Source organism: Aspergillus aculeatus (genome assembly GCF_001890905.1).
Source record: "Aspergillus aculeatus ATCC 16872 unplaced genomic scaffold ASPACscaffold_2, whole genome shotgun sequence".
Taxonomy (NCBI): Eukaryota; Fungi; Ascomycota; class Eurotiomycetes; order Eurotiales; family Aspergillaceae; genus Aspergillus; species Aspergillus aculeatus.
Window position 1 is genome coordinate 1,306,963 of NW_017962977.1, and position 25,835 is coordinate 1,332,797.

General features: G+C 51.3%; 6 protein-coding genes and 1 non-coding gene across 7 annotated transcripts; 4 read left to right on the forward strand and 3 right to left on the reverse strand.

Annotated features, from left to right (window-relative positions):
* Positions 1 to 52: 52 nt before the first annotated feature.
* On the reverse strand, positions 53 to 2,038 carry ASPACDRAFT_21739 (putative DNA repair protein rad9; the record flags this gene model as incomplete). Its single annotated transcript, XM_020199052.1, has 7 exons — positions 53 to 356; positions 396 to 523; positions 583 to 1,160; positions 1,225 to 1,440; positions 1,506 to 1,641; positions 1,706 to 1,861; positions 1,925 to 2,038. 7 exons carry the CDS (start codon positions 2,036 to 2,038, stop codon positions 53 to 55), a joined length of 1,632 nt encoding a protein of 543 aa, XP_020060070.1.
* A 253-nt stretch (positions 2,039 to 2,291) lies between these two features.
* ASPACDRAFT_111704 (uncharacterized protein) lies at positions 2,292 to 4,564 on the forward strand. Its single transcript, XM_020195580.1, has 7 exons — positions 2,292 to 2,552; positions 2,624 to 2,884; positions 2,943 to 3,073; positions 3,140 to 3,184; positions 3,246 to 3,393; positions 3,453 to 4,381; positions 4,430 to 4,564. The coding sequence occupies exons 1-7, from the start codon at positions 2,416 to 2,418 to the stop codon at positions 4,471 to 4,473; spliced, it is 1,695 nt and encodes a 564-aa protein (XP_020060071.1). The 5' UTR covers positions 2,292 to 2,415; the 3' UTR covers positions 4,474 to 4,564.
* A 218-nt stretch (positions 4,565 to 4,782) lies between these two features.
* On the forward strand, positions 4,783 to 9,708 carry ASPACDRAFT_75256 (DNA-directed DNA polymerase alpha catalytic subunit POL1). Its single transcript, XM_020204405.1, has 5 exons — positions 4,783 to 5,288; positions 5,409 to 7,136; positions 7,188 to 7,745; positions 7,799 to 8,539; positions 8,597 to 9,708. Exons 1-5 carry the CDS (start codon positions 4,905 to 4,907, stop codon positions 9,578 to 9,580), a joined length of 4,395 nt encoding a protein of 1,464 aa, XP_020060072.1. The 5' UTR covers positions 4,783 to 4,904; the 3' UTR covers positions 9,581 to 9,708.
* Positions 9,709 to 9,822: 114 nt separating this feature from the next.
* On the forward strand, positions 9,823 to 12,341 carry ASPACDRAFT_111708 (putative thiamine biosynthesis protein (Thi-4)). Its single transcript, XM_020195581.1, has 9 exons — positions 9,823 to 10,026; positions 10,097 to 10,278; positions 10,380 to 10,462; positions 10,525 to 11,069; positions 11,138 to 11,288; positions 11,347 to 11,412; positions 11,516 to 11,624; positions 11,721 to 11,936; positions 12,028 to 12,341. The coding sequence occupies exons 1-9, from the start codon at positions 9,974 to 9,976 to the stop codon at positions 12,156 to 12,158; spliced, it is 1,536 nt and encodes a 511-aa protein (XP_020060073.1). The 5' UTR covers positions 9,823 to 9,973; the 3' UTR covers positions 12,159 to 12,341.
* Positions 12,342 to 13,143: 802 nt separating this feature from the next.
* On the forward strand, positions 13,144 to 15,697 carry ASPACDRAFT_111717 (DEAD-box ATP-dependent RNA helicase DBP2; the record flags this gene model as incomplete). The annotated part of the gene is made up of 5 exons (XM_020195582.1): positions 13,144 to 13,186; positions 13,243 to 14,211; positions 14,268 to 14,375; positions 14,879 to 15,007; positions 15,064 to 15,697. 5 exons carry the CDS (start codon positions 13,147 to 13,149, stop codon positions 15,264 to 15,266), a joined length of 1,449 nt encoding a protein of 482 aa, XP_020060074.1. The 3' UTR covers positions 15,267 to 15,697.
* Positions 15,698 to 16,265: 568 nt separating this feature from the next.
* ASPACDRAFT_t58 lies at positions 16,266 to 16,337 on the reverse strand. Its single transcript has one exon. It is a non-coding gene; the product is annotated as a tRNA-Glu (tRNA).
* Positions 16,338 to 16,852: 515 nt separating this feature from the next.
* On the reverse strand, positions 16,853 to 18,342 carry ASPACDRAFT_1885235 (SGNH/GDSL hydrolase family protein; the record flags this gene model as incomplete). The annotated part of the gene is made up of 4 exons (XM_020198391.1): positions 16,853 to 17,738; positions 17,810 to 17,949; positions 18,042 to 18,169; positions 18,210 to 18,342. The coding sequence occupies 4 exons, from the start codon at positions 18,340 to 18,342 to the stop codon at positions 17,096 to 17,098; spliced, it is 1,044 nt and encodes a 347-aa protein (XP_020060075.1). The 3' UTR covers positions 16,853 to 17,095.
* Between the last annotated feature and the right edge of the window lie 7,493 nt (positions 18,343 to 25,835).

The following is a 25,835-nucleotide window of genomic DNA, read 5'->3' on the forward strand; positions in this document are numbered from 1 at the left end:
TCCATCATCGACCAGTACCGGGGACTTGGGGCACGGCCAGGTGGTGAGGGATCTAGCGGTGGGGAGCGAGCATCTTCTTGCTAGGTTGGATGAGCGCACGGTTGTGGCCTGTGGTTGGGGCGAGCATGGGAACTGTGGTCCCGATACCGATGCGCAGGGCAATGTCAAAGGGGGATGGAAACGGATTCCCCTGCCAGATGGCCAGTCCGATATTGTGGGCGTTGGCGCCGGTTGCGCGACAAGCTGGATCATCACTGCCTAATGTTGACTCCGACGCGGTTGTGGCAACCTTCGGGTGGCTAACATTTGGCGCGGCGATGCTTGATTGCTTAATCGAATAGACCAAGGCCATGGAGCTGACGGTGTTAGTTTCCTCGTCAATTTTTCAAGTGGACAGGGCTTTTAAAGTTACCTGTGATATGCGCTGGGTGGGCGGGATGCCCGTCTCCTCCTCTTGGCCTATTTCGGCAGCCTCCGACTCCTCGTTGGGCACGCGTGTCCTCAAGCTGGCGATGAAAGTGTCCTTTGTTATCAAGTCAGTAACCAGCTGCCAATGGAAGACGGTAATGCTGGGAGTCGTACTTTGTCACCCGTGGCATCCCAGCCAAGCTCGTCCTCGGCTGGAGCCTCCTCGTCATTCGACACGTCCCATTGTCGGTCATCATCCGCAGGTACGAAGAGACTATCGAATTCGACCGGCGGTTGAGGTCTCTGGGATTCTGCGGGGGTCTGTGAAGCTCGAGCGGACGTTCCGGTGAGAGGGCGGAGAGATCGACTCCGCGAGGACGGCGGCGGCATTCGACTTGCGTCGGTAGCAGTGGGCCTCTGCTGACTCACTTGCACAGGAGCTGGGGTCTGTCGAGCAGACAACTGTGGCGCGGCGGCTCGAGACGAGCTTGGCCCATCGTCTTCGACGGCTTCACCTCTCGTCATTAAGGTAAACTCGGATTTGATACCCTCGAGTTCGTATGCAAATTGCAGCGGGCGGCAGGGAGTGGTAAACCGGGCGGTGAGTCTGGCGTGGACAATATCAGCATGCGCAAGGACAGCCTTGAAGTCCTTCAGATTGATCGCAATGTGTCGATTGTCCTCGGCCAGGTAATACTCAAAGTCCCGTTTGTCGATGGCCACGGAGGTATGCACCGGTTGTCGCAGGATCTCTGCATAGAAGATATTCGTTAGCATAGATATGGGCGAGCAGACTTTTAGTTGGGAGATTCAAACCTTTTCCGTCAGCGATTTTGGTAGTGAAGCTGGTGAAAACGGTCTTGCCGTGCTCGGAGTAAATGTCCAGTTGCTCTGCCGACGGTCCGAAGTGGTCGGTGACTTCTTTCAGAAACTTGGGCTCGATGCTCCATTCATTCGTCGCTCTGGACCTGTCGAATGTTGCATGCTGAACATAGACAGGCTCGTACGTGAGCTTGTAGAGTTTGATGACGCCTGAGTCGTCAGCATCCTGGCGGAAGGAACAAGATATGCTTGCGATAGAGGGTAGGGTAAATCACCAAGTCCGCATATCAGTCTGATGACGAGGCGGCACTCCGTCTCATCGGGATTGTCTTGCAGCTCGAACTCGCATCGTTCGACCGAGGTGTCCTTGTTGCGGCCACTTGCTCTTCCTTTGAAGACGGACACGAGAGCCTATTCCAGTGTTAGCTGGAGAGACCCCCTTGGTGGTGGTTAACCCGATTCGAAGACCACCCACTTTGATCAACACCTGGCAACAGAACTTATGTGATTGAACGCCTGCAGACATGTTGCGTCTATCTACCCCGAATGAGTAGGATTCGAAGAACTTGTCTGCATCAAAGGCGAAGGCGGCGTAGGCTGTCTTGGTGGAGTTCAAGACGCTCAAACGAAGCTTGATTTCATCTGTGTGAGTCACTTCAGGACTTTCAAGCGACACAAATAGAGCATCACGTACCAGATCGAATTCGGCTTCGAATGATACATTGTCGCCAAATCTACCTAGGCACATCAATGCATCGTGAAGTTGATAGATCGCCTCCGGGGAGAGGGAGAACGATAGGGAGGCCATGTATGCTTCTTATCGAGAATGAGCGGGGAGGATACGGATCACGAGCAGTACTTTTTGTGTCCTTCTCTACACCCTCTGATTTCTTATCACGCAGTTCATCACAGATTGTCTTTGTTTGGTCCTGGATAAGTTCTCCATGGCTGATGCAAACCCGCCGCACGTCGACCGCAAACACGACACGAGATTACATAAGCGCGTATCTACTGTAAGGACCGGCGGTCCTACTGTATCTCTCCTTCACAAGACAACCTTCAAAGAACCCCCCGCGCGAGGACTCAAGGTCAAGCACCTCTGATCAAAACATCATACGCCTATTGAGCTATATTGGTTAGTTTAGTGGGAATCTCTAAAGGAATTGGGAGCTTTGCGCTGCGAAGATGGGCTTCGCCTTAGCCGATGACGTACTTTGTATGATCTTGGATATCTTAGGAGATGAGCGAGACCACAACAGCTTATTTCAATGCGCCATATCCTCGAAATACTTGACCGCCCACTCGCTAGCTGTGCTGTATAAGTATGTTTCCCGTCCTTTGCTTTTCCATTCTTCCTCCCCATGAGGTGCGTTTTTGCTGATACTCCCTGCAGGGTGTGCCATGCGTCACCCGTACGGGGTGGAGGGACGGAGGATGAACAATTTCTCAACCCGCGCAGACGCTTTACGTTTAATGCATCCTTGAGGCGCGAGGTCGACCCCACCGTACGGAAGTGGGCAACCTTATGGCGATCCATTGTTTTATCGGCTCTGGATCAGACCTACCTGCCTTACTACAGCTATCTTCGTTATCTAGATCTGGATGATCTGGGAGATCTGCTGAAAGATCCGAATTTCAGCGGGCAGATACGGGAGTAATACATGCTCCAATATCAGCTATAAGTGATCGAAATACTGACGGGCCGATTGTAGTGACTTTTTCACCCCGGAACTATTAGAGATTGTTTCTTCCGACTACCAGTCGAAAGGCAACAAACGGCTACGGTCGTCGTTCAAGGGCCCCAATCCCAGTGCCGACTCGGTCAAGCTTAAGATTGGTTCCGGTCTGTCTGTCTCTTCTTGACTCTATATGATGATAAGATATGAGATGAAGAGCTAACGCCAAACAGCGATTGTGAAGAGAACGACTTCTATACGAGGGATGTCGCTCAATGGTAAGCCCAACGTCTGAGCTTGGCCAGTGTATGTTATGGGTCTTGCTAATCACCTTTCTAGTCCCCCCTGAAACACTATCCGAATGGGTAGGGGGACTGCCCTTGCTGCAATCACTAACGGTATGGTCTGGTGAAGCTCTAAGCGAACATGCTGGTGCCCAGCTCCGTCATAACTGCCCAAACTTCAAGCAGCTCACCATATATTCTTGGTATAGACCCGAATATGCCACTGAAATTCGTTCTGGATACATTATTGACGAGCGCGCAGGAGAGACCGTCCGCCCGCAACCGCAGAAGCTGAATCCGAACAGTTTCTCGACCAATTGAGGCCAAACACATTGGAAACTTTTGAACTGATTAGCATGAGCCACCTTGGACCTCGCTCCATTGTGGGTCTGGGCTCACACCGGCAATCACTATCAGAATTGAAGTTGACGAGCCTCACAATCGATGGCATTGCACAACTGCCCTCTTTAGCAGCCCTTCCCTCGTTGAGGGTCTTAACTTTAACCGACTCGGTTCCATCCCCGCGGGATGAAAGATTCTATACGATTGTCTCGCAAGTTGCCGAGTGGATCGGCAGCTGCAAATCAGTGCGGCACCTGGAAGTGAGACGATTTGTCGATGACCCCTTCCTGTTATCACAGACATTGACCAGCGAAGGGTTCAACCTGACTAGTCTTTCGTTGTCTCGGTATAACATGTCAGGTGGCCAGGCCTTTCATGAAGCCCTTGCCTGCCAGCAGACTCTGCGAACTCTCTGCCTTAGCGGTGAAGCCTCCTTTTCCAATCATGACAACGAGGTCCTAGTACAGGCACTGAGCCAGCTGAGTGATTTACGTGAGCTGGACCTCAAAGACATTTCCGACGGCTTTTCGCAAGATCATGTCATGACCTTGACCGCATTGCTTCCCCGCCTGGAAAAGCTTTGGATCAGCGGCGACTTTTTCGACGATACCGTTTTTCAGGCATTCACACATCTCTCGAAGCTGGAGAGCCTTGTAATCCCCGCCTTCAGCAAGTTCACTGCTGATGGAATCCTTGACTTTATCTCGCAGCTAGGGCCCGGTAATAAAGGTTTCAACCTGTCGATTTTGAATGCAGTAGATAGCACTCTGACCGAGGAGGCGCAACTCCTGATCAGTGAAACTCTGAAGGCGAATCTGGACGGGTCCTTTGACTACGGGATTGTACCAGGTAAATATCAGGGCTCCATTTGTGTCGGATAACGCTAACAGATAGCAGTGGAAGATAGTGACATGAGTTCAGAGGATGGGCTATATGTATGACGTTGTCAATGCTAGTCCTGCAGCAAATCAATTGAATCCTTGACGGTGACAACAAAATTTTTTCATCAATTGTGTCAGTTCTTGATTTGAGCATCTGGAATAATGTAGATGCCTTTCCGTAGATACAGATGCGTTGGTGTTCACCTACTATAATAGGCAGTGTAAAACCACTTTAACGGGATTGGTGGGTTGCGCGTCGCAACCGCGTTTCCGACACGCGTTGAATCTGCCTCTCCCTCCGCCTCCGCGCGATTCCCGCATTTCCTGTCGGAGCAACAGCAGCTGGCAACTCTCAGCCCCCCCCTTCCTCAGAAACCCACTTTCTGACCCCATTGTTATTCTAAGGCTTGTTCAAAATCGACTTGACCAAGTGAACGGCTTTTCATGGACTCTAGCTCCTCATAAGAAGAACCAAGGACAGTCGGGTCGCCATGTCTGCCCGTGCCAAATTAGCAGAGCTGCGCGCTCTCCGCGCCGCGGGCAAGAAACGCCTTTCCACGTATGAGGTGGAGGAACAGGGCGATGTCTACGAAGAGGTCGATGACGAAGGGTATAAGAAAATCATCCGCAATCGGCTCGATCAGGACGACTTCGTGGTCGACGACAACGGCGAAGGATACGCGGACGACGGTCGCGAAGTGTGGAACGAGCGCGGCGCCGACTACGACAGTGAAAGCGAGGACGATGAACTGCCTGCCCGGAGCAAGGCTGCCAAGCGGAAACGTGAAGAAGAGAAGCAGAGGAAGGAAAAAATCAACAACGGGATCTCGAAATACTTCAACAGCGGGGCTGCGCCGTCCGCCCCGAAGCCCAAGGTGAGTTTTCTCCCTTTTTTTTGTCCCTCTGGTTGAGGTTACGTGGTAGCTTGGAAGTTGGAGGAGGAAGAGGGTCTAGAAACTGGGCTTTGTTCTAACTTGCCATTTTTTCCACTTTAGCCAGTGGCTACCGCAGAAGATGATGCCTTCATGGCTGACCTCCTTGGAGAGGTCGATACCAACGTCGTTCCGCAACGCCTACCAACCCGAAATATCGTCAAGTCCGAGACTCGACGCAAAGTCCGGATCCTGTCCCCGCCGCTCTCGGACAGAACGCGAAAGGATGCGCATATCAAGAAGGATGAGAATAGTGATCCGATTTCTCCGGTAAAGGATCAGTCGGATACTAACATGGACGACGACTATGATGATGGTCCGCTTCCCAACATGGATGATGAGGACTTTCCCATGAGTGACCCAATGCCTTCATCGCCTATCAGCAAGGCCATCGAAAGAAAGACAACGGCTGTGGCGGTCAAGGTAGAAGAATCGGACGAGGATGACACCGACCTGATGGAGGTCACGCAAGCTACTGGACAGAACGAAGCCAAGGCAGCAAGTATCAACATGGCTGGAAGCCGACCAGTGCCCAAGCTGAAGAAGGAGTCTTATCCTTCGATTGCCAGCTCTTCTCCTGCCAAGGCTCTACCAGACGTTGATGCATCTTGGAACGACGTCCGAAGCAAGCTGAACGTTCTCAGCAGCCCTGCCCACTCTGAGATGCGAACCTTCGGAAAACTACGTCCACAAGATGTTGTTGAGGAGGATGGGAGCTTACGTATGTTCTGGCTGGATTTCACTGAGGTCAACGGGAGTCTGTGCTTGTTCGGAAAAGTGAAGAATAAACAGACAGGCTCCTATGCCAGTGCCTTCGTCAAAGTCGACAATATCCTCCGAAAATTATACTTTCTTCCCCGCGAGAACCGTCACAAGCATGGGCGCGAGACCGATGAAGAGGTGGATATGGAAGATGTCTATCGCGAAGTAGACGATATGATGTCGAGGTTGCGAGTGGGAATGCACAAGATCAAGCCGTGCACGCGCAAGTATGCGTTTGAGGTGCCCGGCATTCCGAAAGAAACGGATTATCTGAAGCTTCTCTACCCTTATGATAAGCCTGCATTGCCCATGGACGTCAAGGGGGAGACATTCTCCCACGTCTTCGGTACTAACACGGCCTTGTTCGAACAATTTGTGCTCTGGAAAAACATTATGGGTCCATGTTGGCTCAAAATTGAAGAAGCAGACTTCTCGGCTGTCAACAATGCCTCCTGGTGTAAGTTTGAATGCCAGGTATCGAAGCCTGCGCTCATCTCTCCGGTGCCCGATTCCGAGAATCTGGACGCACCGCCTGTCACATTAATGAGTCTTTCGTTCCGCACGCAACTCAACGTCAAGGAGAACAAGCAAGAGATTCTGGTGGCCAGTGCCAGAGTCTACGAGAATGTCTCTCTCACGGACACTACTCCCCCGGAGAAGCTTCCTTGCAAGACCTTCACGGTTATGCGGCCGGTGGGCACCTCTTACCCCATGCACTTCGAAGCTGAAACCCGGAAGCAACGAGGTACATTCATGCTGGAAAGGAGCGAGCAATTTCTGCTCAGTAAATTCCTGGCACTGTTCGAGAAGATGGATCCTGATGTCCTCATGGGGCACCAGCTCCAGGAAGTCGACCTCAGCGTTCTTCTCAACCGACTCAAGGAAAAGAAGACGCCAGGATGGCATCGTCTCGGGCGACTGAAACGTGGAGACTGGCCTAAGAACTTCAACAGGGGTGGAGGTTTCTTCGCTGAAAGGCATCTGATCGCAGGACGATTGATGTGTGATGTGGCTAATGACATGGGCAAGGTAAGTTTCAGTGACAGCGGTCACAAAAGGATATGTGCTGACATTTGAAAGTCTCTGATGATGAAATGTCAATCTTGGAGCCTGACAGAAATGTGCGAACTCTACTTGGGACAGGGCAATACGAGACAAGAACTAGACACCGAAGCAGCCTTGAAATCTTGGGCTACCACGAAAGATGGTCTCATGAATTTTGTGAACCATTGTGATGCAGACACCTACTTCATCGCCGCTCTTGTCTTGAAGCTGCAGATGTTACCTCTAACCAAAGTGCTCACCAATATTGCTGGTAACTCCTGGGCAAGGACGCTCAGCGGTACGCGCGCCGAGCGGAACGAGTACATTCTCCTCCACGAATTCCACCGGAACAAATACATCTGTCCTGATAAATACTCTTCCAAGCTGTTGAAAGCGGAAGAGAAACTCCAGGAAGGTGACGAGGACGACTCGGCGGACAAGAAAAAGAAGGACAAATATAAGGGTGGTCTGGTTTTCGAACCCGAGAAGGGCCTTTACGACCGCTTTGTCCTAGTCATGGACTTTAACAGTCTGTACCCGAGTATCATTCAGGAGTATAATATCTGCTTCACAACCGTGGAACGGACGGCAACTGTGAGTTTATGAACTCGACCAACCGCTGAACTCCTGCTCACAACTCTATCTAGGCCGAGAATGACAAGGAGGAGAAAGTACCCGAGGTCCCGTCGTCAGAGCAAGAGCAGGGTATCCTTCCCCGCCTAATCGCAACTTTGGTCGGTCGTCGACGTGAGGTGAAGAAGTTGATGAAAGACAAACGCGCGACGCCTGAGCAGCTCGCTCTCTGGGACACTAAGCAATTAGCCTTCAAGCTGACGGCCAACTCTATGTACGGATGCTTGGGTTACACGCAGAGTCGCTTTTATGCTCGTCCCTTGGCCATGCTTACTACCTTCAAGGGGCGTGAGATTCTCAGAAGCACCAAGGAGCTGGCGGAGTCGAAACAACTCCGTGTCATCTATGGTGATACTGACTCCGTCATGATCAACACGAATATGGACACTATCAGCGATGCGATTAAGGTCGGTGAGGAATTCAAGAAGTCGGTGAATGAGCGATATCGACTATTGGAGATCGATATCGACAACATCTTCCGTCGTCTCCTCTTGCATGCCAAGAAGAAGTACGCTGCCGTCAACATCACAGAAGTAGACGGCAAGTACGTTGACAAGCTGGAAGTCAAGGGTCTCGACATGAAGAGACGTGAGTACTGCTCACTCTCGAAGGAGGTTTCTCAGAAACTGTTGAATGAGGTTCTCTCTGGCGAGGACCAAGAACTTGTTCTTAACCGGATCCACGACTACCTGCGCGATCTTGCAGGCAAGATGCGAGAGTTCACTGTCCCTGTGCAGAAATACGTGATTTATACGGTATGGATTGTCGGTTTGAGGACAGTAAAGACCAAAGAATGCTAACGTTTCTCCTAGAAACTCTCCAAGCGACCTGAGGAATACCCCAACAAGGAGACAATGCCTCCAGTACAGGTCGCCCTGCGCGAGCTCGCTCGAGGAAAGACGGTTCGTCCCAATGACGTTATCTCCTACATCGTGACCAGTGGGGATTCGGAAACTGCATCCCTCCCGCCGGCCAAACGTTCGTATACACTGCAGGACGTGATGAAGCCCGACTCGGAACTCAAGCCCGACATCGAGTTTTATTTGCTCAAGCAGATCTTCCCGCCTATTGAGCGTCTATGTGCTCCCATCCCCGGTACTGATGCTGTTCGGTTGGCGGAGTGTTTGGGCCTCGATGTCCGCAAGTATCAGATCAACACTTCTACTGGAAGCAACCAGCAGAACGCTGACATCTTCCCGCTGGAATCGCAAATTCCCGATTCGGTCCGTTTCGAAAGCGCAGCCCGACTCACCCTCACTTGTCGGTCCTGCAAGGAGAAATCGGTGTTTGAAGGTTTGCTCGGGTCCGTTCATATGTGCACAGCCAATGGCGTTATCTGCCCCAACCAAGCCTGTCAGAAACCTTTCTCGGTCTTGACCATCGTTGCGCAGCTGGAAACCCAGATCCGGGCCCAGACTTCCAAATACTATGAGGGCTGGCTTGTCTGCGACGATACGGCCTGCGGTAACCGGACGCGTCAGATCAGTGTATACGGGCACCGCTGCCTGGGTCCCAAAGGTCACGCTGAAGGTTGTCTTGGTCGCATGTCCTACGAGTACACGGAAAAACAGATGTACAACCAGCTGCTCTACTTTGCCGGACTTTGGGATGTCGACAAGGCTCGGACTGCGGCTGAGAAGGATGGGAATGCGGAGAAGAAGGACAGTGTGGCAGCGTTAGTTGAGTTCAACCGTACCCGGTTTGGAACTGTGAAAGGGGTCGTGGACGCATATCTAAAGAAGTGCGGACGACAATGGGTCGAGATGGATAGTCTGTTCCGCTTCATGTTGCCATGATTGGTGTCTAATAGATCTATTTACATTTGTACATATCAGCAACTTTTCTGTTTTAGTATGTGGATAGCGGGCATTACCAGATTTGGAACAACGGCATGATGAGGTGAATGGGCATGGATTCGATTTTGCATCTATGGAATTTCTATTCGTACGGTATCATGTACCAAGTAGTCAGTAAAAGCATAGTCGAGAGACCGGAGCTGTTGTCTTTTTTTATTTTTTTTATCTTATCAAAGGCCGGGCCCCGCACTCCTCTCCTCCGGTCCCCGATCAGTGACTCCCGCCATCCATTGCCGGGTTGACTCGCTCGGTGTGTAAACATCTGCAACCCCATCAATTTTTCTCAATCATTCAGGGCAACTCGATCCCAGTCTGGGCTACTCGACTGTTATCATGTCGGTTAAGAAAGTTCTGGTCATTGCGGGGTCGGACAGCTCGGGTGGCGCGTACGTCAAATTGTGCACGGTTCTCTCCAAAGGCCTGGTCAACTAATGCAATCAATTCCTTTGACATCAGGGGTCTAGAAGCGGACCAGAGAGTTCTGGCTGCTCACGGCGTCTATGCACTGACCGCAACCACCGGTCTCACAGCGCAAAACACTCTGGGAGTGCAAGATATCTTCATCATTCCGCCTGAATTTGTCAAGAAACAGATCAATGCTGGCCTTGAAGACGTCGGTGCGGATGTAGTCAAATTGGGTTCGTTGTTCCTCATCTCCTCGCCATTGGCTTTTCTGGCTTGAGCTCACTGAAAGCCTCGCTGGTGGTATCATGCGTGTGCGTGCGCTGACTGGCGAAAGGAATGCTCTCCTCCGCGGAGACGATCAATGTGATTGCCGAGGCTTTGGTCACGCATCAGATTCCTGCGGTGGTGCTGGATCCGGTAGCTATCTCCATTCCCCCAGTATGCAGTATATGTTTACCTGTCTGATACTGGGACTACAGGTCATGGTGTCAACAAGTGGATCGCAACTGCTCCCCGGGGCCGCTGTACAAGTCTTGCGGTCGAAATTGCTTCCCCTGACCACCATCCTCACCCCGAACATCCCAGAAGCTCTGCTACTTCTCAAGGACTCCGGAACTGATGTTTCCGAGCCTACTGACCTCCCTGGAATGGTACAGCTGGCCAAGCAGATCTGTTCCTTGGGCTCAAAGGGAGTCTTACTCAAGGGCGGTCATCTGCCCCTCACGAAAGATCATAAGACTGCGCAAAATCAGGAGGATGCGTGCTTAGTCATTGATGTACTGTATGACGGAGAGGAAGTCACCTTATTCGAGACGGACTTCCTCATCTCAAAGAACACGCATGGCACGGGCTGTTCGCTGGCATCGGCCATCGCGGCCAATCTCGCCCTCGGCAAGGGCATGAAGCGGGCCGTCCAGAGCGCTGTTCGGTTTGTTGAGGCTGGTATCAAGACCAGCTTTGATATGGGCAAGGGAAGTGGGCCGATCAACCACTTCCACTCGTTGTATAGCCTGCCGTTTGCACCGTGAGTCACTTGCCCTTTTCCACTTCTGAGGGATGGAGTGGAGCATGTGTTGCTGACGAGCTATCTAGTGGTCGATTTGTAGAGTATGCGCTGGATCGCCCTGACGTTCAGGAAGCTTGGAAGAAGTTTACAGAGCATGAGTTCGTCCGGCAGTTGGGCGATGGCACACTTCCTTTGGAGAGATTCAAGTCATATCTCGTCCAGGATTATCTATACTTGGTATGACATGTCGAGATTTTCTCGCTTGACGAGATCCAGTGCTGACGAACTGAATCAGATTCAATTCGCACGGAGCAATGCTTTGGCTGCATACAAGGCGGGGAGCATGGAATCGATCGCCGCGGTATGTTCCTAAACACAAGCGCGCTCCGATCCTACTCGGGTAAAGGGTGGAGGTGTCACCCGGTGGTCGACAAGCCAAGATACTGACCATTTCACGCGAACAGTCTGCGCAAATTGTCCTACATATTCAACGCGAGACAGCGTTACACCTAGATTATTGTGCCTCTTTCGGACTGACCAAAGAGGAAATGGAGAAGACTCCGGAAACCATTGGTGCGTGACCCATTCTCATTCCGTCGCCGACGACCATTATCATACGTGACTTGGCGCAGAAAAGCTGACAGGGACACTGTTGTTACGTACGAGCAGCGTGCACTGCGTATAGTCGGTATATTCTCGACGTTGGCCAGTCGGGAGATTGGCTCGCCCTACAGATGGCCCTTGCGCCTTGCTTGATCGGCTACGGAGCTATCGCACAACGGCTCTACACGGACAAAGATTCGGTGCGGGAGGGTAACCGGTACTGGAAGTGGGTTGAGAACTATGTCGCCGATGACTACACCGAGGCAGTGCGTCTGGGGTCCGGTAAGCAAGGCCTTGAGATCTCCCCTTCCCTGCAGGAGGCGAAAGATGAAAGATGGGGGCGATGGGGACCCGCTGACATGACGAATTCTAGAATTGCTTGAAAAGCATATGCGAGAGGTTTCGCCCAGTCGGATGGAGGAATTGATTAAGATTTTCGTGCGGGCGACGGAGTTGGAGATCAGATTCTGGGACATGGGTCTGGGTGGTGGCGAATCTTGTTAGCGGTGGGACTATTCACTCTTTCAGTTTTGGATATGACGGACGGACTATGGTGAATGTTGCTTTGGAAATGGAGAGATCATTCAAGATTGTGTATGACTAGAGTACATAGATAATAACTGGACTACTAAGCATGACGATCGACTCGACTAATGAATGATGAGACTCTATTTATGAGCATGTGCATTGTGTACAGGAAAAAGTGTACAAGGAGATACAAACAAAGAGACTGTTTCATCCATTGAAAATGAATGGACTTAAAAGTCACTAAAAGTACCCAGCCTCAATGGACCAATTAGTCAGAGTGCCAGTAAAAAAAAGGCGGTGTTAGTTGCCTCTACGCTATGCCCGATCAGGCGGTGTTTTGCCTCCAGTCTTTCTCTTTTTTTTCTTCCATTGAAAGATCCCGCCTTCCCCCCCCAAGTCGCCTTCCTTTTCTTCTTTTTCTTCCTCCTCCTTCCCTCCTCTCATCCTCATTCTTCCTTCCCTCATCCTATAACACATTTTTTTCTCATCTCTCTTTCCCTCCTATCTGTCTCTTACTCCTTATCACCTTCTTTTGTCATATCCTCTCGTCTCCTAGAGGGTGTGTCGCATCGTCTGATCTTATCTTCAGTCGTTTCTCTCTTTCTCACCGTCTTCTTATTTGGCTTACTTTGCCTTCCAATTTCAAAACTTCCACTTCACACAACAAAAACCTCAAGCATGTCTTCCTACAACGGCGGCGGCAGCGGCGGCGGTGGCGGCGGCTACCAGCGTGATTCTTACCGGTATGTCATTATTAGGATTCCTTGTGTTCCCCTCCTTCTAGGTCAGCAATAACTAACATCTCAGCAGCTCCCGCGGCGGCGGTGGTGGCTACGGTAACGGCGGCGGCTACAGTGGTGGTGGTGGTGGCTACGGAGGTGGTGGTGGTGGTGGCTATGGCGGCGGTGGCTATGGCGGTGGTGGTTACGGTGGTGGCCGTGGAGGCGCTGGTGGTGGTGACAGAATGTCCAACCTCGGCGCTGGCTTGAAGAAGCAAGAATGGGGTAAGTTCGCCGGTTCCACTTCAGTCCCTTTGCAGTCACTAATATGAATTTACCAGACATGGACTCCCTTCCCAAGTTCGAGAAGTCCTTCTACAAGGAGCACCCCGATGTTGCTGCTCGCTCGCAGCGCGAAGTCGACGAGTTCCGCAAGAGCAAGGAGATGGCTGTCCAGGGCAAGAACGTCCCTCGCCCCGTTGAGACCTTCGACGAGGCTGGCTTCCCTCAGTACGTCCTGAGCGAGGTCAAGGCCCAGGGCTTCGATCGCCCTACCGCCATCCAGTCTCAGGGTTGGCCTATGGCCCTCTCTGGTCGTGATGTTGTCGGTATCGCTGAGACTGGTTCCGGAAAGACCCTGACCTACTGTCTGCCCGCTATCGTCCACATCAACGCCCAGCCTCTGCTCGCCCCTGGTGATGGACCCATTGTCCTCATCCTTGCCCCCACCCGTGAGTTGGCGGTTCAGATCCAGGCCGAAATCTCCAAATTCGGCAAGTCCTCCCGTATTCGCAACACCTGTGTCTACGGTGGTGTGCCGAAGGGTCCTCAGATCCGCGACCTTAGCCGTGGTGTTGAGGTCTGCATTGCCACTCCTGGTCGTCTGATTGACATGCTCGAGGCTGGCCGCACCAACCTTCGTCGTGTCACTTATCTCGTTCTGGACGAGGCGGATCGCATGCTGGACATGGGTTTCGAGCCTCAGATCCGCAAGATCATCTCTCAGATTCGCCCTGACCGTCAGACTTGCATGTGGTCCGCCACTTGGCCCAAGGAGGTCCGTCAGCTTGCATCTGACTTCCTCAACGACTACATCCAGGTCAACATCGGTTCCATGGACCTCTCTGCCAACCACCGTATCACTCAGATCGTCGAGGTTGTTTCAGAGTTCGAGAAGCGTGACCGCATGATCAAGCACCTCGAGAAGATCATGGAGAACCGTGGCAACAAGTGCTTGATCTTCACTGGTACCAAGCGTATCGCTGACGAGATCACCCGCTTCCTCCGCCAGGACGGATGGCCCGCCCTCTGTAAGTCTTTTTGACTCCTCTTCCTACCGAAATATCTGCTAACATTTGTGTCTCAGCCATTCACGGTGACAAGCAACAGCAAGAAAGAGATTGGGTTTTGAACGAATTCAAGACTGGCAAGAGCCCAATCATGGTGGCTACCGACGTGGCTTCCCGTGGTATTGGTATGATGATATTGCAAACTCCCCCCCTCCCCCTCCCCTCCCCTTCCTTTGTCGCCTGCAAGGCACCACCCGATTGAGGTTGTGTGACAATGGCACGGTGCTCGACTCTCTTCCACCCTAAGTTGGTGTTTAAATGACTCGTCCAGGCTATGTCGGGTCTCCTGAAATGGTTCTCAAGCCAGGAGAACCTTGGACTCACAGTGCAGTGTAGCAGATGTTACTAGTATCTCTGTTCTGATTCACCCGTCTATAACTTGTGATCTCGGTTGGTAGAGAGTTGGGGTTCTTTCTCTACCGACCTATTGAACGCTGCATTCCAAGGTTGCTCTAGGACCGCGATTTTGCCACCCCTTGGACTCGTCCTCTACGGATCTTCGATGAAAGTCCCGAAAGAAGAGAGAGTGATGCATCAAGTCTCACACGACTGAGAATGGGCACCTCCTCGGCCACGTTGCTCGCTTGACTAATGCTCTGTTTGCTAACGTTACGTGTTTTTCTTAAAGATGTTCGCGACATCACCCATGTGCTGAACTATGACTACCCCAACAACTCCGAGGACTACGTTCACCGCATTGGTCGTACTGGTCGTGCCGGAAACAAGGGAACCGCTGTCACCTTCTTTACCACTGAAAGTAAGTTAGCCTCGAACGGTCTCCTTGATGTACTTGCGCTAACCCATCTCTTGCAGACTCTAAGCAGGCTCGTGACTTGGTCACCATTCTCACTGAGGCTAAGCAGCAGATCGATCCCCGTCTTGCTGAGATGGTTCGCTACAGCGGCGGCGGCGGTCACCACGGTGGCCACGGTCGCTGGGGTGGCCGTGGCCGCGGCCGTGGTGGTAACTACACCGCGTCCAACGCCGCTCCCCTCGGCGGCACCCGTCGTTGGTAAACTGTTCCTGACGCCCAGTTCAGTCACTGAGCTTGTATTTTTTCACACTGGTAGACCTGCTTTCCCTTTCGTCCTTGCCTGCGCATGATTATCCGGCTTTTTCCCTTTCGTAATTCGGTACGGGCGGCGTTCGTCGATATCACGATAGACTCTTTACGTTGCGTGTTTTTAACCATATAGGAGACACCTTGGTTCCTTGGGATCAGGGGTCATCGGTCACACCCCGGTTTGTGGGTATGCGTTAATTTCTGTTTTCTGTGTGTTCTATCACAAAAGTTCTGTATCTCCGGCTTGACATGCAGCAACAGCTGGTTCTTAGATAGTGTGTAGCTTTTTTCCTTTGCATACTGATAATTGGAGAAAATGTACCTATCTGAAATTAATCCCGAAACGGCACTATTTGTGTCAGGATAGATCCATGTATGATAGGCTTCATTGAGACGGTAATAGGATCCAGCGGCAGTCATGCAGCTTATGCGCAGTCGGCCGTACGACTGGGCTACCGGCATTAGTGCCTGCAGGGGAATACGTGACGTTATAGATGGTCTGGTTTGTCGTAGCGGCGGGAGGTGCAGCGGCTGCAAACAAACCACCAAGCATGTGCATCCGTGATACTTGGCCCCGGGTACCGGGACTGGAAGCTATTGTATCGAGTAATCGGTAACCGACTGTTACGGTCTAGTCAGTCATCCAATTGTAATTTGATCTGGGTGACGGCGCAGTCGCGACGTATTCTTTTGCCTCGCCTGCTCCAGTTATTAGACTGGTTCATGAGACATACTTTAAAGGGAAGTGACTATCTCACCCACTCCTATTTTTTAGTGGCTGGCTGACTATCTACTCATCAATCCACGAATTTGCATGCTACGGCAGACAGTACTTACCCTCTTTCCGCAATGGATAAAAAAAATGCCCCCAAATAAATACAAGAGTCATTCATGCTATAGACTGAGCACAAACAAAAAGGAATTGAAGGTCCAGAAGACCCATTTGTTCACACTCCGATAGGGGGAATCGAACCCCCGGCTGCCGTGTGAGAGACGGCGATGTTAGCCACTACACCATATCGGATGTTGTTGAAAAACGTTTTGAAACTTGACACTATAGTCAATTGTATTATGCAAGAAGTATAGCAGCAATGGTGGTGGTGGTGGTCATCGTGAGGTCAGAGGGATTCAAGGTTGGTGGTTATCTGCGGGATGCGGAGTTACTGGCTATCTGATTGTGAGGTTGGTTCGGGCCTGAGGGCTTGTGATGTGGTGTCGTGTATTGGGGGTTTGGGGTGGATTTTGGTGTTCTGGGGGTGGGCCTGTCTTTTCGTTCGGTTGGTGCTGTGGTTTTTTTTAAAAAATTTGATTTTATTTGTGGTATCGAGGTGGTTGAGAGGGTGGTGGGCTTTGCGTCTTTGTGGGTTGTTGTTCTCTGTCTGGTCTGCAGGGTCTTCGCATAATTATATACTTCTGTAGATCCGCACGGGGGGATATCAAACATCACAGAGTAATGGAGAGCGTGAAAAAATCCCACGAGATTTAGCGCGTAGGCATGTATGCTCCACACGCGGTGAAAATCTGGGAGGAGAGTATATTCACGCGATGGCATATTTGTCTTCCCCATACGACAGACATACACGAGGACTACTAAGCAGATACCAGCGGTATACACCCAACTTAAATGCATACAGGTCCGGGATTGTTATGATGAATCATGCTACGGAGTCTTACCTGCGTCAGTCTGAACTAAAAGCATACAAACCATAGTTTGAAGCTGACGTTTTTCCACTAGATCATCAATGAGTTTCCCCCCCACCTCCAATTAACGACAGACCACCCTCACTTCGACCACTCCCTCAGCTTCCCCTCCAACACACCCGCAAGAATCCGATGCACATGGCTCGTCAGATGCCCCGAGTTGAACCAGAAGTACTCCTCCAGCGGGGTCGGACACCCATACGCCCGGTAGTTCCACGCGATATCGGGCTGGTCGTACCCGGGACAGAAGTTGGTGGTGTTGACGATGCCGTACGCGGCGGGGTGGTCCATGATCTCGCTGAGCGTCCGGTGCGCGTCGAACAGGTGCACGGCCGTGTCCGTGTGGTTGCGGTGGAAGGCGGCGGCGTGCCGGGCCAGCGCGTCGTTGTACCAGGCGACCTGCGTGGCGTTCGGGTAGGGCTGGCTTAGGGCCTGGTTGCCCGGGGTGCGGTCGAGGGGCGGCAGGTTGACGAACAGGTAGGAGCGATAGCCCTGGGCGTAGATCTCCTGGACGGAGGCGAAGAGGGTGGTGATGAGGGTGTCGTAGAAGGCCGGGAAATCGACGGCGTATTTGGCGCTGTCGCCGATGTCGTTGATCCCGATCCAGATGGCGACAAGGGTCTGCGGCGCGGAGATGTGCCGCGAGAGGACCGGCTGGCCGTAAATCGTGAATTGGGTGACTTGGTTGACGAGGGAGACGGTGTAGTTGTGGTGGAGGGGGGTGCTGTTGGGGTGATGGGGGTGTTAGCTCCCCGCAAGTCTTATGTTTCGTCTACAAGGAGGTAAGTTACGTACTATGCAACGGAGATATCAGATCCCGCGAACGCGAAGTCCCAGAGTTGTCTCTCGCAGTCCAAGGGTGAGATGATTCCATCTTCTACCCCGCACCCGGTGAGGTATTCAACCCAGTTGGGGCCTCCTTCTGCCGTTGCTGTCTACATTTCGTCCGGGACATTCGGTCAGTGACTGAGATAGAACTTCTGAGCCATAGCCGCGGGATAAGCGCCAGATAAACATGGTTTCAAACCTGGTTCTGAACGATCTTATCCGTTAATAGGGTCTGAGCATCATATGCGAAGTTCTGCAGATCCCCGATGAAGCTATAGTTTTGGTGTCCGTGAGTTCCCTGCACGTACGTATAGGAATCACCGAACGCTATTCTGAGGTTCAAGTATCAGCCAGAGGTAGTGGATACATTTTGCCCAGGGAAACACCAACAGGTATTTCGTCGAGTCCCAGTCGAACGCCTTCTTCTGAGACGAACCGGATGGGATTGCTGATACTGTAGGGATGGCCGCGAGGGCCAGGCACTGCCAGAGAGCAAGCATGGCTATGGCTCGAGTGGAAGTCCTTTCACAAGGTAAAAGGCTGTCTGCAGCACAAGTAAACAGGGCCTGCCCAACGCCGTCTCTACGATTTCTTATACACACTGCAGATGCGAGGGGACTCGCGCTTTGGATAATAACCACCGCACTCGACCCCGCATAGAGATCCTGATTGCGGAGAAATCGCAGCCATGCAGCTGCGGCTAGACGGACAATAATTTTCCACTTGTCAATCTTGTAGGTAGCGCATCCAGTGGACTTTGGCTAAGCCGACCAGCATCTCAGACGCAAAGCTTGACTTGGTTTTCCCCCGCCTAGAGGAAGAGCATCGTGCCATCAGGTGAACGTTCGCGGGCCTGACAGAGTCAACCCGTCAGACAAACCTGCGACTTCGCTTGCCCACGGAGGCCTCTCCCCCGGCAAATTGGCGTTGCTCCGTAAGTCAGCAGAAGAGACCTCGGATGCAGCAGGAATACCAGGAGAGAGTCACTTTTTGGCGAGCTGATAACTGCTAACCGAGGTCGGCAAAAATGGCGACATCCAGAATTCGCCAGCTGCCTCGTTGATGGAGGAGGGCCTGGTCCCCAGATGCTAACCGGACCAAGATTTGCCGATCCGCGAGCGAGCGAGGCCAAGGCCGTCCGGGGTCGGAGAGAGAGGCTCAACTGCGGGGGGGGGGGAAGGTGGTGCCTATCAGTCATGATTTGAGATTGCGAGGATTTTAGCCCGGTTTGCTCCCCTACCGTATTGCCGTGCTTGTCTTAGAAGGTCCCGGGGGAGGATGAGGAGTATCATTTCCGAGACCTAGTGGTTTCACTGGCTTGAGAGCATGGTCAGTTGTTGAAGCAAGACAGATGTTTCTGTTTCCAACCCAAGCACAACGAAAGTGGACTCCGGCTGAACAATTTCCATTATGAGAGGGAAAACGTGATCGAATGGAAGGAGGGTCATGTTATCGCGGTGGTGGGCGAAAATCCAGGGTGGGAGGCATTATCTTACCGTAAGATAATCGCGTAATTAACCCACCGTGACAAATCCTCCGGATTTTCCCAGATGTGGGTCAAGTCAATCCCACCTCATCTGCGCTGAGTGGATTGAGTCAGGAGGTCCATATCAACTCAATTGGGGTTGATGATTGTGGTTGTCTTGATGGTTGTGATGATGGTGGTGGTGCTGTTGTTCTTGAGTGTGGTCATTCGAACATCAGGGATGCTCCAGGCAGCATAAATCATATTGGAAGGGACCCCTAACACCATTTACCATCCAGGGCACTACTGAAGAGTATATCAAGTAGCCGAGCAATGCAGGTTTCTGCAAGCCAAGGTCTTCCGCGACATGGGTGGGAGGAATGGGAGATGGGATGAAGATTGAAATGTACCTCGGTGTGCCTCTCAGAGCCCAGAGGAAGAAAGTTGGGTACGGAGTACGGAGTCACGGTACAGTTGTTAGTTAGTTACTTGTGAGGTATGTTCATGTAAGCGGGACCTCACAGCTCTTGCGGGTACTTGTAACTATCTCGACCACAGGACGATACCGGTAAGTATCACTATGTACCGGAAACTGGGTCTCCTTGGTCTCGGTCAAATACCGCTACGCTAGGCTAGGCTTACCACTAGTGGGATCATTTTCCCATCCACTGCGAATCAGCGGCCTGGAAGCAAATGCAGCTTTAGGCAAATACCCGCTTATCCCAATCAGGTTAGAGGTACGGCGAAGTCACAAAACGTCAGGGGAACCGGGGAGGAAGAAGGTTGAGAGAAAAAAAGAAAAGAGATAGAAAGTATGTGTTACTTGTGTTTATGGCTCGGGTACTGTTAGGCGGTCCTGGTCCTGATGGTTCATATGCGGAAGTCGGGATATCCGCCGATAGTGTCAAATCGACAAAAGAATGTTAATAATATTATGGAAAGCAAAGGACTCCAAGGCTCAAGCTTAAGGAAAGCCTAGACACTACAGGACTAGTCCACCCACCTATGAACTAACGTAATAAGAAACAATGGATGGCATGAACCGACGCTGGTCAGCTAGCCCCCAATAATGCCCATGCCTATGCCCATGCCTACCTTAGTCCATGCCTCGCCAACCGACCGACCGACCGACACGCTTCTCAGCCTGACCTGCTTTTAGAGCAGGCGTAGAATATGCATGGAACATGTAACCTTTCGCCATAGTGGCAAAGCAACGCAAGTAGAGAGGCAAAAAGTAATCTAACCGACAGCATACTCATAAATAGGTTATACTCTGTACTCATGACAGAAAGCGTCGAGGTATTACGGCATGCTGAGGATGGGCCTGCATTGGACCCAATTTGGTAAAGGGATAGTGACTCCCCATACAGAAGGAGAATAAACCCTCACGAGTCGTCCAGATTCAATAGCTAATTCTTGGCGGGATTTCCGGCCGAAGACAGTAGGTATATCGACCTTGAGACATTCACCATATCAATGAATGGCTCAAGCGAAGTCCCGACAATTGAACAGTGGTCTCTGTCCGTTCATTGTTTGTTGCTGCTGCTGTTGCTGCTACTGGTGCTTGTTCAAGTGATGTTACCTTGGGGAAAGTGTCTTGATTTATCCTATTGGTGCTTTTATTCTGGATGAGACTTCTTACCCTTTTTATTTTATTTATTTGCGCAGAATAATCATTCTTTGATGCAAAGCCTCCCATCACGTCCATCATCCATGACCTTTGATCGCCCGAGTAGTGGCCCACTTAAGATTGTTGTTGCTGTTGGTCTGGTCGAATACACCTACCGAGTACAACAATCTGCTTGGCAGTCCGAGAACCGGGCCGGACCCGGAGCCAGTCAGTAACTATACCACTACGTACGTACTGTACGTACTGTACTTTGGTTTCTACCATAAGTTCAGATGCTCACGGCAGGTCGGAACAAAGTGGGATCGTCTAATTGCGCCGCTGATCGCGCGATATGCTGTTAACTTGATCTCCAACTCAAGCTCATGCCCACCCCCTCCGTGGCTCACCCGTCAGTGAGAGCGGCGAGAGTGGAACCGAGTTTGGGTCTGTCTTTTTACACCCAGCTATCTCAAGGTGCTCTTAGCGTAACTACGACTGGATCGAGGTTCAAAAAAACTCACCATAGAGGAAATCGATAATGCTCTCATTGGACGTCCTTGCTGCCTTTCCTGCCACTGTTCTGGGTGGGACATCTGAATTCAAGAGATGGGGGGCGGCGGTTCCCGAATCGTTTTCCGAACGTCCCTCCGGCGTCAAGACTTATGTATCAACATAGCGACCTGCGCCAAACAACCCTATCCATGGCTCCATTCTTCGATCCACATCGAGGCTCGGAGACAGAGCCGCAGAGCCGTGTGGAAACCTGAAAGATGTCCATTTCCATCCCAGAGTGTCCTCCCTGGTCACTTCTGAGTTTCGCATGTCGGTCGGTATTGTATGGCATGGGTCATCGACCGTCCACCAAGGTAGAGAGCTCTCGGCAAGTGGTAGCTGTGTGGTCCTGTCTTCCATCGTGTTCTGAGCAAGCACAGGTAGCTGGTGGCAGGCGAGCAATGTCCCAATCAATCTACCTTCATCTTTGATACGCATAGGTAGTATGTTCATCTTTCAGTTCAAGGGTATGTTTCTCCACACCCACTAATTAACGGCGCATCTAGTTAGCAGATCTTTGTATGAGAACCTAGGCACAGGGACGCAGAGACGAGATGAGAAGAGAAGGCACTAGGTCACTGGCTCTCTTTGTTCGGTTTAACTGATACTGCATGGGTATCATTTTGACCCTGCCAGGTGCCAGGTGCGCTCTGCTCCGCGGAGAGAAGCGTGGTCACGTGGTGTAAATGGGCTCATGTCATCAAATGGACCTTTAGCTCCTCCAGCTGTGCTATCCACCTTCCATTTCCGGATAGTATCGCGCTTCGGAAGTGTCAGGGCGGCCGCCGCTTGATCTGGTGAGACACCGCTGTCAACTACTAGCCAACTACAGGACTCTGAGTCTGCGCACGTGGAGCACTTCAGATCACGCTTAAGGCTTAGAGCGATGAGGCAGGTAGCTTGAAGCTCTGCCCGTGGCTATGCTGCCTGGTCACAGAGCACAGTACGGAGTAGTGTATGGATTCTGGAGCTTTAGCCATCGGGCCCGCGAGTCAGGGACGTACCGAAAGCGAGAAAGACCAACCTCGCTTATCATTGGCAGACCGACCAGTATGCGCATCCCATGCGGAATAAGGGAAGTGTTTCATGCAGCACGCAAGCAACAGCCATCACAAGCCAGAGGTGAATAAAGCGATCAATGGAGTGGGTAAAGGTAAAAAAAAGGGGAAAAAAAGATATGGGACGAAATGATGCAGCGCTGCAGCTCTACATCATCGATGGGCCAGAACTGACAGATTGCCCCTTTCATGTGCATATGGATGTCCGTCGGAGAACAATAACGATTGATGATTTGAGAGCCGCTCTCGACCACTGAAAGCTCTCTCGCCAATGTGTTGTCAGAGTGGGCCTTGAGTCACACTTTATAGAAAATTCATTACAAGAGCGATACACTCACACGTTACTCATGATGGTTGCATTGTTGAGACCATTGCTCTGAACCGTAGGGCGATCAAGATATTGTGTCCAAGCAGCCAGAGGTTGAGCTGGATGACATTATTTTGGCCCAAGCCTCACAAACCCATTCATCACTGTAGTGCCGGGAACACTACTGCTAGTCTATGGTCACAGCTTCACACCGATGAGGAAGGGTTGCTTGTTCAATTGTTGGTCTGGCTATCGGCGGGCTACCCCAAGGGCGCCTGTGGGTCAGGTATCAGTACTAATCATGGTGGCTAGTCACTCTTAGGAAAGGTCCCGATCGACGGGCAGTCATCGCTTGAGTTTAAGGTAGTCGGCCAGCATCCGAAACAGTAAGATACTTACTAAGGCCTTACATAGCGAGGGTTAGTTACCGCGTAAGTACAGTACTTACCAGCTATATGGTATCATTACTCTGTATTCAAGTTACCCCATGTATACGGAGTAATATCCGGGGATAGGAGGCTTGATTCCGCCCTCAGCATGAGAAATGTATGGACACTCGAAAGAACGCCTACTGAGGAGCCCAGCAAGCTAGATAGAGCATTGACCAAGGTAGGTTCTTTCGTCCGATGTTGTGGTTTGTGGCAGCTTCGATAGCCCTCCTGTCAATGTAATAGGGATGGTATCGATTAGAGCTGTGTTTGTCACTCAGCTTTGGGTAGTTATAATTCGACATCCATTGACTGCCTGTATGCTTGATGTTCTGGACGGAGGAGGGTTTACATTGCCTACGGAGCACTGGAAATCGATAAGACAAGTTACAAGTTATATTATTGATACTCGTGATCCACTTCAAACGAAATCATATTGCATGATAATTGCCTTGTGACCTACGGGCTTATGGTCTACTCTTATTGTCTTATGATCGCCTCTGGTCAATTGTTCTTCCAGCTTTTTGCGCGTCTGGTTGTTTCTTATTGATAGAAGACTTGATAAATTACCATGAGGGCGAGAGGAGAATGGAAGGGCCACTGCAGCATGTAGAACAAATTATCGAAGGCAACAAGACAATCAACACATTATCACGGAGAACACCTTCAAGTTGGGAACGTAGTCTCCTTTTCCTGATGAACCGCGATTGTCACCTTCACCGGCAGTCGATTAGTTAGCAGGTCCCGCTTGCGCGGGGTATGTATGAGAAGATCCAGACCAGATGCCAATCACCACTTGCTCAAGGAGGAGAGGCTTTCCGAGATTGGAGCCTTGCATTTCCTGCGTCCCCTTTTGCTTCTCAGCTTGCGCCTGGCCTTCCTTCCTATCAGATAATCAGTTTTCAGCCCACCCTCACTGTGTTCTGAACCTCTGATGCTGCAGTGAGGTGAACAACCTGCTTCTGGATATTAACGAATCGAACCACACTGACAATAGGCCTAACGGTCGAGAGCCGTTCGCTGGGGGGGTGATTGTTCCGGAGTACTCCCGGTAATCTGCTGATGGGCAGAACCATTTGGTCCCCTACCTTATCACGCACACTCTCTCTCTTCGCTGCACCCACATGAAAATCTTTGAAGTCTAGTCCAATAAAAATTCTGATAAAGTTCATGGTTATGGCTACAGCCAAGCCCAGGATACACCCTCCAGACTCCAGAGTCCACTGTGGATCTCCCAGCTTAGTTCCCCTCCCTCCCCAGCCTCCTCCCTACCATAAGGGTGTCTGCCGCTGACACAGTGTGTCCCGAGGAGCCAAGGGAAATGTGTATGTGCTGTACAGTATTCTACTTAACCGAGATGCGAACTGAAGATGCGATCGCATGGTTTATAGCATTGATCATCTGTCAAACTGCACAGCCATTAGATGGTTGGACTACGAGCAGCAGCATAGTCAATATTCCCACGTCAACATGCCCCGATGACTTGTGAGCACACAGCGCAAATCTACTGAGCGGAATACCAAGGCGTGGGTGCGTCGTCTCCGGTACAGGATCTTCCCTTTTATGCCAATAGGCTATAGAGACAAAAGTACGAACCACCGTCAAGGAAGTCGAACATCAATTCAATTTCCTGCTGGCTTGCCCCCTCTCACGGCTGCCTTCCGGTCGCTTGAATCATACATTTCCCCTTCCTACTCCCCCATAGAATTTGACAATCCTCGAACTCGATTCGAATCTCTTGGATTGATCCATGCCCGACTCTATCTTGCTTGTTTGGCGCAGAAAGAATACGTGATATTCCACTAGTGCGCTCTGTGCCATTGTAGGCTGCTGGTAAGGAGCCTAATTTGTCCGACGGGCGGACTATTCCTAACATCGGTTGGGCTGGTAGCCTCGTGTTCCCCACTGACGCGTTCCTGACTTGCGCGGGCAAGCAGATAACTAACTCATGGATGACTGTCCCGGTTACACTGCACCCAAGGCAAAAAGGCATATCATCCATCATATTGGATTTAATCCACTTAATTCCGCTTCCAAATTCACCTATTTATGCCTGCTACAAGCGATGTATGAGTTCAGCGCGGTGGATGTTGGTCTACGAACAGGAAGATAACAATGGCCTTTGAGTGAGCGACAGAGAATTGTCCAATTGACAAGCGATAGGAGGTGGTTACCATCAGAAAACGGGGGCCCACCAAACGACGTGCTTCCCATTGGTACTGCTACGGCCATACTTCGGTTGGAGGTCTGGTTCCCCCCTGAAGTCGGCCGTACCGCAAGTCCGCGACAGCTGACCGGCGCAACCTTTGGATTCATCATCTGAACAATAAAAGTAATGGGGGTTGGTGTTGGTGAATGGTCAAGTAACATTCCCACTTTTCCTCCCAGTTCATCCCCCTCCATATCTGGTCTCTAACCCAAAGTTTGCTTATATCCGAGGAGCCATCGCCGGCATCACCCGCCGCCGTCTTTGCACCGTTTCTGGACTGTCAATCAAGTGCTATTGTTAGCATTGAGAGTACTATGAGTACTGTACCATTATCCACGATTAAGTGCAATGTTTTTTTTTTTTCT